The sequence below is a fragment of the Sturnus vulgaris genome, chromosome 12 (assembly GCF_052056855.1).
Source record: "Sturnus vulgaris isolate bStuVul1 chromosome 12, bStuVul1.hap1, whole genome shotgun sequence".
Lineage (NCBI taxonomy): Eukaryota > Metazoa > Chordata > Aves > Passeriformes > Sturnidae > Sturnus > Sturnus vulgaris.
In genome coordinates, this window is record NC_142254.1 from 3,513,984 (window position 1) to 3,526,777 (window position 12,794).

A 12,794-nucleotide genomic window follows, 5' to 3' on the forward strand; every position below is an offset into this window, starting at 1 on the left:
CTGAGTATTTGCTTTTGCAACCGCATTGAGTTACTTGATATGTGTGCCCTGGACTATGATAGTTTCTTCAGGTATCTTATGATCTTGAAGCAAGCGCAAGTAATTTTGAGGCAAGAACGAGTCGTTTTGGGTTCTGGCGTAATCTGTATGAATAGGAAAAAAACAAGGCTCCAGCACACCACGCCCCAGGCCACTGTTAAACACCTTTCACCACTTCAAAATGCAGGTGCAAAACATCTCTTCCAGCGATTACAGTAGAACTGCACATGAAATGGATTTTTGAGAGACCATTAATTGAGGAGAGGTCAGCGGTCGGGCAGCAATCCCTGTAAAAGGTTGTATTTACATTATGTGATATTGGCTTCGAGGCCTGGAATTGTTCCTTAGAAGCCAGCACGGGCGGAGAGGGCCGGGGCAGCCGCAGATGTTCCCTCAGGACGGCACCCCCGGGTCGGGGGAGTCCCGGGGTGGTGCCAGCCCGGCCTGCGGCGGGGCCGTGAAGGGAGCGCGGGACGGGCCTGAGGGGATGGGATGGGATGGGATGGGATGGGATGGGATGGGATGGGATGGGATGGGATGGGATGGGATGGGATGGGATGGGCGTGTGGGCAAGGCAGCGGAGCCGCGAGGGGAGCGCAGTGGGGCTGTGAGGGCAGGGCGGGGCTGTGATGGGAGGGCGTGGCTGTGAGGGCGGGGCGGGACGGGCGTGATGGGAGCTCGGCGGGGCTCTGAGGGAAGGGTGGGGTCGTGACGGCAGGGCGGGCCGGGCGTGAAGGGAATGCGGCGGGGCTGTGAAGGCAGAGCCGGGCTCTGAGGGCCAGGGTGGGGCCGTGAAGGCAGGGCAGAGCCGGGCTCTGAGGGTCAGGGTGGGGCCGTGAAGGCAGGGCAGGGCTCTGAGGGCAGGGCGATGGGGCCGTGAAGGCAGGGCAGGGCGGCGGGGCCGTGAAGGCAGGGCCGGGCTCTGAGGGCAGGGCGATGGGGCCGTGAAGGCAGGGCCGGGCTGGGCTCTGAGGGCAGGGCGATGGGGCCGCTCCGCCCGCCCCGCGCTGAGGCGCCGCCGTCACATGACAGCGCAGGGCTGGCGAGCGAACATGGCTGCGGCGGCGGGGTGAGTGCGCTCCGGACCGGCCCCGGGAGCCCCGGACAGCCGGCACCCCGCTCCCTGCGACGGGCACGGTGCTCGCGGGGGCCCGGTGGGCCAGCGGTGTTCCGGGCCGGGCAGGCAGGCAGGGCATAGGCTGGCGCTGGGCTGCGGGCGCTGGACCCGGGGTTCCCCGAAAGGATTTCGGGTTTTGCGCGGGGCGATGAGAGGGCTGTGAAGGGTCCTCAGCTGAGCGTTATCCTTTAAATTGTGTCAGGTTTGGAAGCGGTGCTTAAAGGTGGTTTGGATTACACAGCACAAGGGTTTCCCCACGTTTTGCAGCAAAATCCAGCCATTTCTTCCCGTGCTGTAAGAAGGTGCTGTTATAAGTGTATCAGAACGAAGGGAGAAGTTTCCAAAGTTGCCGAACGCGGGTCGCGCTGGGGCTCGGCTGTGACCCGGGGCTTTGGGGAGGTCGCTGCCCTGGGGGTCCCCTCCGGCTCTGGTGTCCCCAGCGCTGTCCGGGCGTGCCCTGCCCCGGGAGCTCCCACCTGGGCTGGGCTGCTGGGAACGACGTGGAGCGGCGCCGGGACTTCCAGCTGTCAACTTTACAAGAAGCACTGAGTTGAAGAAGATACCCATTTTATACCTTGAACAGCTGTAGTTACTGTTTCCTTGTCCTGCTGTTAGTATAGGCCTCTTGCGCTTTACATATGGGATATGGAAATGGCATAGACAATTGTTTAGGCTTCAGGCTGATGTTGATGAATCTGTTGCACAAAACAAATAAAAAAAATAAGGCCCAGTCAACAAACAAGTGAAAATTTTCTGAGAAGTAGTTTCAGTGGTTTCTCATCTTCACTGAAATCTGGATCATCTCTGTGGGATCTCAGTAGAACAGAAATGGCAGTCCATTAATTTTCTGCTCAGAAAGACCAGAAGTACAAAAGGTTAACTGAAAAATGGTAGGAAAACCAGAGATAAAATAGGAGTTTTGGTTACCAGTATGTTCTGGTGGTTGCTTTACAACAAATCCAAAATGTTAGATGAATATAGTGCCAGAATGTGTGCTCTCTAAAATATAAAACTTCTGAAATAAGCATTGAAAATCAGGAGCTCCAGGCAAAAGAAAAATACCCTTTAAATGAACAGATGTAGTTTAATGTTCCTAGCTATATTTCACTTGCAGTATAATAAAATAAAAGAGCTTGTCTGTGAGCTTGAGCCTAAGTGATCATAAAAATTGTATGTGACAGCCAGCAGGAAACTGTCAGCTACTGGGGGAGGCCTTTACCAGGCTGAGCAGTGGTTGAATGCTGGTACCAGACTGGAGAAAACAAGGGAGCTGAGCTTCTCTTGCCCTGTTTTGTTCTTGCAGATATCCACTTTGACACTGGCTAAGGTTTATTTGCAGAAGTCTGCATAGCTTCAAAGATGCATGCACCACAAAGCAGTGCTTGTATCAAATACATTTCTTTATTAAATGTGTAACTTCACATGAGAGTTTTGGGTTGAGTTTGTGTCTGGAGATGCTGGAGTCCTTGTGCTAACAGAAGAAACCGACCCTGAAGGACCAGCCAATGTGTTGTATTAATTCTGAGAACTCTGCTGAAGCACAAAGTTGATCAGAGCACTGAAGTGCCTCTTGTAAGAAGACAGGCTGAGAAAATTGTGGCTGTTCAGGAAAGGAGAAGGCTGTGTGGAGACTCTCAGCACCTTCCAGTGTCTGAAGGAGCTACAGGGAAACTGGAGAGGGACTGTTCATCGGGAGCTGTAGTGATAGGGCATGGAGTAATAGGTAGAAACTGAAAGAGTGGAAATTTAGGCTGGATATTGGGAAGAAATTCTTAACTGTAAGAGTGGTAAGATGCTGGAACAGATTGCCCAGGGAGCTGTGGATGCCCCAGCACCTGCAGTATTCAAGGCCAGGCTGTGCAAAGCCTTGAGCAGCCTGGTCTGGTGGGAGATGTCCTTGCTCATGACAGGGACGTGGAACAAGATGATCTTTAAGGTCTGTTCCAGTCCAACCCATTCTATGATTCTGTGACTTGTGTGTCTTGTGGGATAAAGCTGAATGATTAGAGATCATGGACCGAAATGAAAAGCTTCCCTAGAGAGAGTTTTTGTGGCAGTTTTGTTCCGAGGCAAATTTACCCTGCCTACAGTGTAACTGCATGTGTATCTGTAGGGTTGATACACATGTGGGGCAGTTACATACATGTACCCACTCAATTTACTACAAGTTACTGAACAGCCAGTCCTATGTGTGACCTTTTTCTTGTGATCTTGAGTATTATGAGAGTTCTGTTTCCCAGTTTTTATTTGCCATGGAAAGCCAGGTGTACAGCCATACACTTTTTGGTAAGATTTAAATGCCCCTGTCAGTATTGTCTCTGAAAAGAGCTCTCTGTGTTAGCTGTGGAGAGCTTGTGCACAGCTCATGTGTGCCAAGTGACTGGATCTCTTGCAAAGGCATAGGCAAAGCAGCACCTGTGGGTGTTCTGCTGTGTTGTCAGTCCATCCATGGGAGTGCCATCAGTTTGGTATCTGGGTGCTTGCAGGAGAAAAAAGAGAACAAGAGCTGTGGAGGAAGCAAACTCATCTAAGTTGAATATTCTCTCTAAAACCTAGCTGGTTTTCTCTGCAGAATTCCAGTTGTAAAAGTAGGTGTATTTCCTGGCCAGCTCACTCTGTCTGAGATGTGAATTAACGTGAGTGCTCAGCAGAGAACCTGAGAACAGAGCAGGATTTGCAGCAGCACTCAGCCCAGCCCCTGGGTCCTGCAGCCCTTGCTGCAGGGTCCAGCATGTTCATGTGATTTCTACAGTAGCCTTAAAACACAGACCAAGGCCATTCTCCTAAAGAAACTGTGCCACTCTAAAACAACAGCAGAGGCCATGCTCTGCTGTGGATTTATACTGTGGCACCATATTCAGACAGGGAAAGTGGGATCTGTTATGTCCAAGGAAGAACACATTTTCACTTAGAGAAAATGTGTACAAGAACTATCATTTTGCACTAGAATGCATTTTCACTTTAGCATTAAGGGCCCTGTAAAAGATACCCTTAAGTGGCTCAGTAAAACTACTGGTATGAATTGCTGCCTGATGCCATTATTTCTCCTTGAGTCTCATTTGGATTGCCAAAGGTTTTAAGTGTAATAAAAGCATTCATATTTGACTTAAGGGAGACGAAAATATGCCTTTGTAGCAGCTTTCTGTGAACTCCAGGGTGTAGGAATAGGCCTGGAGGAGAGAGGTCAGAGTTCTCTCTCTCTTTTTTTTTTTTTTTTTTTTTTTAAATCACAGAAAAAGATCTCCAAACTTTTGAAGCGAGTAAACTTGCAATGAAGGTGACTTTTTTCCTTCCTTTGAAGCAAAGCATGAGACAGGCTGTGCTACGGCCTCTGCCTGTTGGATTTTTTTGGGTTTTTTTTTTTAATCAGCAGACACAAAGATCTGAGAGCAACATATGGTATGAGGGCATCTGATGATGTTCTCTCCTCCCTTTTATAAATGTCCCATAAGGTGAGCATATGATTTCCAGGCTGTTGCATGTACTTACTGCAAGGGATGATCCTGCATGGAGAACAGCATTTTCAGCCTCTTGTGCACTGCTGAATTACTAAGCCACAGCTTTGGATCTGGAAAGCCTTGCCTATCTTTAGTTTAAGGTTTACTATCTGGCTTAGAACTTCCAGTTCTTCCAGCTCTTGATAGGATTGTATGAACTTGCTTCCTTCTTCCTACAGGCATGGGGACACCAAAACAAAAGTTATGCTGTGCTCCCAGGCTGTGCTGATGTGCTGCAATAAGCAGTCTGCAGCCCTTGTGATGATTACCTGCCTTGGTGCTGGGTTGTCAGGTGTGTTTTAGAAGGAATAAAAATAAACACATTTGGGTTTTGTGTACCATCAGCTGAACTTGTAAGCAGATAGTTTGAAAATTGGATTAGCAAGAACAGTATTTTACCTTCTAAAATTACTTATGCTGTTACATCAAGTTGTTATAAGCAAGTAAAATAAAGTGTTTTATTAGCTCTTTTATGCTGTGGCTGCAGTAGGAAATTATAGGGTTTACATTTCTGAGGTTGATAAAGTCTTTTAGGAGGTTATGCAGCTATAAATCAAAGGTTACCTTTCAGATTGCCTATGAAAGCTATATAATAATTAAGATGTGGAGCTTTGCTCCTCTAAGGTTAAGTCCTTTGGTGGTTGGTTCATTTCTTGTCATCTTAACACAGTAACAAGTTAACTGCACCTTTCTGGCATCTCCTGTAAATCATAGCTGACAGAAAGTGACCATTCAGTCAGTCAGTCTTGGAAAAGCTGGAGTAGAGGGACAAATTGGACTTAAATAATAGGATTTTATGGATAAATTTTATTCATTATCTCTAATACTGAAGCTCCAAAGCACAGCTTTGCTATATTAAGCATAAAAAAATCACTCCCAAAATAAACTGCTTTTAGATTTTTCTCAAATCATCTGGTTAAATTCCTCCCTTGCTCCATATCCCAGAAAGGTTATAGTGTTTCTACTCCAAAAAGTGCACTCATGGACGCCAAACAAATGTAAGTGAATCAGCCACATGTTCTTGAGGTACTTTCAACATCTAAAATTACTTAGTAACAGCGAGCTCTGCTTTTAAACTGTATCCTCGCACTTGCAGCTCTGCTGAGTGCCCTCTTTCAGAAACTTTCTGGGCTGTCTGGGCACATTTGTGTGGCCTTAGGGACAGGCATTAGTACCCAATACAGGCTTCTGTGGCCACGTGTTGGAGTTCAGTCACAGGTTGAAGCTGCTTATGTGCATGCAAGAACAAACATACATATATTGAAATACTGTGTGAGTATGGGGAATGATGTCCTGTGTCTGCTATCCATCATCTTTTCTCTCCACTCCGTTTCCCAGAAGGACTTGCTGAAGTTTAAAGTTGGACTTAATGTAAACTTCCACGTCTGTTTTCAGCAACTCAGAACTAATTTTCTGCCCTCCTGCTTTGCCTCTCCTCTGAGAGGCTGACATGGGCTGTAGTCACTTTGTGCTGTGTCACCCAAAGGGATGTAATGAGGGACATGCTGAGGGCTGTAGCTGCAGCCAGCCTTGTCCCCTGTTTCCATCTTTTTCCTCTGGTACTTGTGTGAGCAATGTTTGATGGTTGAGATCAATGCATATGTACAACATCTCTCCATGAGTGATGAGCCTCTTGTTAGTAGAGTTGAACTAAAACTAAACTGGTGAACACTGTGCATCTAAATTGTGCTAACTGCTGTCCTTGCCATTAATTGTCAATTGAAAAAATCTCTTCTAGACCCTCCTTTTGGCTGGGGAATGAGACTCTGAAAGTGCCCCTAGCGCTCTTTGCCTTGAACAGAAGACGGCTGTGTGAACGCCTGAGGCAGAATAAGGATGTCCAGAAGAATTCAATTGTTCTGCTGCAGGGTGGAGAAGAAACCCAGAGATACTGTACTGATACTGGTATTGTGTTTCGCCAGGTAAGGGCTGAATCAAAACTTCAAATTAAGAAACTCTCTTTGACTGCATGAGTTTTAAAATGATTTTAAATTATTTTCTCTTTATCTCTCAGATGTGCATTGTCTTGCTTCACTTAAATAAATTGGCTTCATCATAACGTTGCTTCTTCAGCTTTGAGCTGCTCTCACATTCAGTGCTTTAGTGCAGGCTCATTATCTGGTTTAAAGGGCTTAAACCTGTTCAAGGCCTTACTGCTCATCACTGAATCTAATCTTAAAGACAGCAGTGGAATATCTCTTCATTTTTCCAGTCTTTGTGACCCAAAAAACAACCTTCCTTGTGTAATAAAATATGTTACTGTGGACCTAAGCTGAATGAATTAATAGAAAAGTATATTTCATGGTTTTATAAAACAGAAGCCTATATCTTGGAAGTTACAACATGTGTCTTCTTGAATTAGACTCTTCCTTAAGTACTCATGTGTTCTTCTATTACAAATAGGACTTAACATGTTCTGGGCATGTTGGTGGAAAAGAACTCAAATTACACATATCTCATACCCTGCATAGATTCTGCAGCACTTTGTTTTGTGAATTTAATTGAGCTGTTATATGTTATGAAGAAACAAACACAGTAAATGCTAATTTAGATAGCACATATCTTAATGTAGTTGTTAGTCTGGTTTTAGAGGAGATGCACTGGAGCATATGTCTGTCCTTACCAAAATTAAATTCTGTATTCTTAGGTGTTTTGTTGTTTGCTTGCTTGTTCTTAAAATAATTCTTGGATAAAGGCTCTTCCTGGTGCAGTTTCCTCTTCTCTGGGGAAGGTTGGGGTTTCACTTCAGCACTCTGCCTTCACAACCCAATGAAGCTGCACTCTGCTTTTGCCTTGTCTCTTGTGACGTGGTTGTTTCTCCCTGATAATACATTCCCTAATTCTAGATTGGTAGAATGTATTTTAATGTTTATTCTGCTGAGTTAACCTCTTTATGGTAGTTTATTAATCTCTGATCCTTTCCAGTTGCTAACAAAGGGATTTGTATTATTCTAACCTAAAACTAACCAGTCTGAAAAGGTTTAGACCTAAACTATTTCTCTCCCTCCAAAAGCAAGAGATCTCTTCGAGATATGGGGAAATAAGAATTAATATGTACTGTAGTGTATATTTAGAGCTGGTAGAAGTGAGGTCTTTCTTCTAAGAATATATTTTGTTTTAACCTAGGAATCTTACTTTCATTGGACTTTTGGAGTAACTGAAGCAGGCTGCTTTGGAGCAGTAGATGTTGATACTGGAAGATCTATGCTTTTTGTTCCACAACTCCCTGAAAGCTATGCTGTTTGGATGGGAAAGTAAGACCTGTCTTTTAACTGCATTCTGGGGTATCCAAGTACTTTATATAACATAACTGCCTGTAGAGCTCCAGTGTTGTGTCATTTAATCAGATTCCACCAAATCAATGATATATACATAGAGTGATATATACAAAGATACAAAATATGATCTTGATCATGTGATATGAAATGATCCACCACCATTTGGAACACAATACCTTTAGAATTGGAACTCATGAGTCTCGTGGTAGCTCTGAGAGAAAGGTGAACCATAAAGAAAAGTCAGTATCTTGTGTAAAGTCCAAGCAAGCTAAATAATAAAGCAGGCTTTTTTAAGCTGCTTTGCCATTTTGCAGCAGCCTTAGCTAATGAAGCTTTCTGAATGGCATAAGGTAGTTTAGTCTCTGACAGGCTTTTTCAAAGTGAACTCACAGACAGGAAAATGTGATTTTAATGCTATTCTATGAGTATGCCATAAACATCTCTCCATCTACCTTGGTACAAATACTGCACAGGGCCATAGCAGTGGAGGAATTAATTGATTTATTTATGTGTTCATTTATTTTCTCAGTCTTAGTTGTATTTATACCCTCTACCAAACTGTAAATTTTTGTATCATCTACATTGTCTCAGAACACTGGATTGCTTCTAATTTAATCTTTTGACAAGCTGCTTCACTTCTAATTGAAGCTATCACTTGTATTTTAATGCTAATTTTGGGAAAAGGAAAACAGTTGTAACTGATCCCAAGTGCTGAACTGTGCCAGACCATATGGCAGGGCATGGCTGCTGTCTTCTCAGGGAGTTTATATGCATTTCACTATCTTAGACCTGTCTGGGGACTGAAATTGTGATGGCATACAAATCTGCATACTGCTGTCTGAAATATTTTAGTTGTGAGCCACCCCTGTGTGGGAGGGCAGATTCTGGAGCCCCACATGTGTACTCTGAAATCAGTTCCCACTTGATGTTTGCTCCCACTTTATAGACAGTTTTTTCCTATCCTTAAGTTCTCTTCTGCTAGTTCAAAACAGCTGTTTCATACCCACTCTGATTGTGCCTAATCTAAAAAAGCTTAAAAATATTATTGAAATTCCAGCATTTTATTTTTCATTCTCAAACAAAATATTGTGGTGCTTATAACTTATATAAGTGGCCTTTTTGATTTGTTTGTGCAGCACTTACCTGTCCATTTATGGAATTTATGAAGTCTAGTTAAAGGTGGTTTATTGTCATTGTGTCTTCTTGCAGAGTATAACAAATGGTCTTTGTTGTTTCTAAATCCTTCTCCTTACCCTTCCTGAATCTCTCTGTTTGAATCTTGTTTTCTCTTCTGTCAGCCCTGGTCATGTACTTTTTCTGCTTGTCAGAAGGAGGATGGCTGAATAACTCATTTGTGAGTCAGTAGCAGTTCTGCTTCATAAGCTGTTTGGCAGTGGGTACTGCACGCAGCTAGGGATTTTAACTCAAAATTAGCACTGAAAGAAAACCACAAGTAAGTATGCCTTCCATCCACTGCAGTTTATCCTAGAGTTTGCCTTGGAAGTGCTTCCTTCTGGGCCTGTGGAAGGCACTGTGTACCCACTGAAGGAGCAGTCATTTAAACAGCAGTGAAGCACAAATGAGTGTCATGCTTTGTGTGGTGCTTGAGAGGTTGGTATCTTACAGAGGTCTGCAGCTGGTCTGCTTGTTCATAGCACAGGCTGGAGGTGCTTTGCCTGGTGTTTATTCTGCTTTCTGTTTAAGACAGGTGTGGGAATCTGTGGATTTGGGCAGAAACACATAGCTTCTCTTAAAATTAATGCAAGAGGTTCTTTGCTAGTTTTAGCACTGCTGTATTACTAAATGTATCATTTGATGTTGTGTTGTGCCTTCACTTCTGAAGAACATATATTTGAGTTGCTTTTGAAGCATAGTGTGGATAATGTGTCATTCAGAAAGGTTAATCTTTTTGCCTTGAAGTAATACAAAAATGGGGCTTCTTGACTCCATTGAAATTGCAGTCTTAGTTTGGCCAAAGCCAGTGTGGTGTCTGAGAGTGATTTCTTGGAGATCAGCAAGCTGTAAGTTTCCAAATGAGACCATGAGCACTGAAATTTTTCCAGCCTCACCACTGCACTTGTTTTTATGAGTGGTGCTGAGGTGGAGGTGCCTGGAGACTCTGGAGAAGAAGGTGGAATGGAGGTGGGAATGCAGCACTCTGGGCTGGGGTCAGCCCAGGACACAGCACTAAGCACTTCTGGTGTTGGGGGTGGCTGCCACTTTGGAGGTGTTACTGATCTGGTAGGACTTCATGCTGAATGTGTGTGCTCTGAAGATTTGTAAAAATACCTTTCAGAAATCCTTCTAGCCAAAATAACCTCTGCAGTTTTAAAGGGAAGGACATACTTAGTTTAGCTTGCAGACTATGGACTTTCTCTGAAAAATACCAAAGCCACTTAAGGTGACAGTTGCAGAATTTTTATGAGAGTAATTGTAGGACTGGTGATCTTTTGTTCATGGAAGGGATCACAGCAACATTGCTCTGTTTTTAAATTATGGGTGTGGGCATTTCTCCAGATGTTGGGCCAGCAGGTTTCTTAGTTGTTGGCTGGAAAAATCTTTTCAAGTAAGAGAACCACTCTGCCTGTCACTTGACCTGTACCTCTGCCCCTGTCCCTGTGTTATGTGTAAGGCAGAAACACAGACTCTGAGAATGACTCTGAGCTCAGTGGGTGGCTTTTCTGCTCCTCAATGTTCTTCTGTTTTTAACTTTAGAAGGAAGAGTTTAAGAAATGAATCTGGTAATATAGGACAGTAAAGGCTTCAGAAGTGTAAATGTTTTGTAAATCTCCCTCTTTCTTGGCATAGTCTTACCTAGTCAAGTTTTTGGTGCAACGAAGCTGTTAAGCCATCGTTTCTGTTCCTAGAAAGCCTTGAGTTGGTATGACTGGAAGTCTTCATAAAGACTTCAGTTTTGCTAATTTATGCTGCACCTGCCATTTACCTCCTTAATTATAAATGACAGAACTAGTCAGTGTGCTGATTAAAGATATTTTATAAAGTAAAACATACTGTACAGCAGCTGCTTTATGTGGAGAGCATGCCAGAATAACTTAATAGCCTTGCCACATAGGGTGTTTTTAATGGAAGACAAAAAGTATTTAACCCTTTCACACTCTAACTTTAGAAATACATATTAAATGTATTGATGGTTCATAAAAATAAAATGGTGCTGTGGTGCCCAATTAATGCTGCAATTTCCTGTGTTTTCTCTGGATGACTGGTAAGTATTGCAGCTTTAATCTGACATTGCACACACTATAAGTAGTGTTTTTCCATGAATTTGATTGAAAGCTATCTGTGTGTTCAAAGTTGAACCTTGGATTTGCACTTGGAGCTGTAATAAAACACAGTGAAATGCTTTGCAAATGTTAGTTATTTCTCAGTGACCTAATGAGGAAGCTCTTTAAAACCTTGTCATCAATTTCAGGTAGGTTAAGACCAAAATCAACCTTTGGTTTTGATGATTACACTTGACTGACCTCAGCAAAGCTGAGTAGTTTTACTGCCTTTTGAAAAAACTGCAGAAGTATATGGTTGGGGGGGTTTTGTGGTTTTTTTGGTGTTTTTTTTTTCTTGGGTTTTTTTGTTGGTGTTCTTTTGTTTTGGTTTTGTTTGTTTGTTTTTGGGGTTTTTTTGGTTGTTGTTTGCTTTTTTTCCCCCTTAACACTTTTGTAAAAGAAAGTAGCCTCTCAGTCTGTGTGGGCTTTTACCTTTTTATTCTCACAGTCTTTTTGTGACCATGAAAATTAGAAGCTGAGAAATTGATTTCTTGATCTTTTTCATGGAGATGGGTGAGATTTTGTGGCATCTGTATTTTGAATAATTGTGAGTATTAAATGGTGCACAGCATGGTTTGTTCATCTGACTGTATCATGGTGATGGAGACTGGTGCATTAATTACCCTTGTTCTGGCAACAACAGGGCAAGGTCTGTAGAAGAGAAGCTGACAGTGAGGACAGCTATTTGGGAAGGGAGTGGAGTGTGCTTGGGGATTATAGGGAACAAACTCCAGATTACTTTAATTGCTCTTCTTAATGCACATTTTTGCAGGAATGAAGGACATTTTTTACAGGACTTTTATTAATGGAGCATGCAGGTCCTGTTGTCCATAGCCTGCTCCAGAGCTGTGTGATTTTTGGTTTTATCTTCAGAACTGATCTGCCATCTCCTGCTGTTTTTTATTGTAATTTTTTCTCTAAAATGAAATATGCTTTTCTTTTTCTATGTGTCTCAATTTGATCTTTTACTGCAGTTTATCATTTTCCAGTACCTACTGAATCTTTATTTTGCAGTTTAAAAAAACCCCAGGTTTTAATCACTGTAGGTCATCTTATTACTGCTTTGTACCAGTTGGCATTGCAGTTTATCTGCAGAGTTTGGTACCACCTGGAAATGTTCTCTGTGGATCTCAAACACACTCAGTTCTGTTTCTGAGTAGTGTCAGAACTAATTTAAATCTTTGCAGTATCCCACTAATCAAGACTTACAGTCTGTTTCTGTTTATTGCTTTAACTTCTGGGAACATCCATCTAAATTGACACAGCACTTCTCAGTGTGGCAGTTGGAGGGTTTCCCAGCCTGGGTAATGCTCATCTTTTTATCTATTTATTTATTTTTATTTTCTGCTTTAGGCTTTTCTGCTTTTTTACTATGACTAGTCATTGGGTTTCAGGTTACATTGTAGTGTTTCTGTCCAAGTCAATTTGAGTTGATTTTGGAGAGTAGCAGTCTTGAGAAAGGTTTTTTTTTTTTTGTCAAATATTTTACAAATACTCAGGTAGTACATGTGTTGCTTTACCCTTCATCTGATCATTGCAAAACTGCACAATAGAGCTGGTTGCTTTTGATTGACAAGACTTA

General features: G+C 42.9%; 1 protein-coding gene across 3 annotated transcripts in view; it reads left to right on the plus strand.

Annotated features, from left to right (window-relative positions):
- The first annotated feature begins 1,016 nt into the window (after positions 1-1,016).
- PEPD (peptidase D) overlaps positions 1,017-12,794 on the plus strand; it is a 144,971-nt gene continuing 133,193 nt past the window's right edge. For 2 of the 3 annotated variants that reach the window (XM_088171819.1, XM_014881912.2), the window contains exons 1-3: positions 1,023-1,108; positions 6,392-6,575; positions 7,780-7,907. In XM_088171819.1, coding sequence (XP_088027945.1) covers positions 1,065-1,108; positions 6,392-6,575; positions 7,780-7,907 — 356 coding nt within the window. In that variant the 5' untranslated portion in view covers positions 1,023-1,064. Of the gene's footprint in view, positions 1,109-6,391; positions 6,576-7,779; positions 7,908-12,794 lie in introns of all 3 variants that reach the window. The other variant, XM_088171820.1, reaches the window with a different exon arrangement.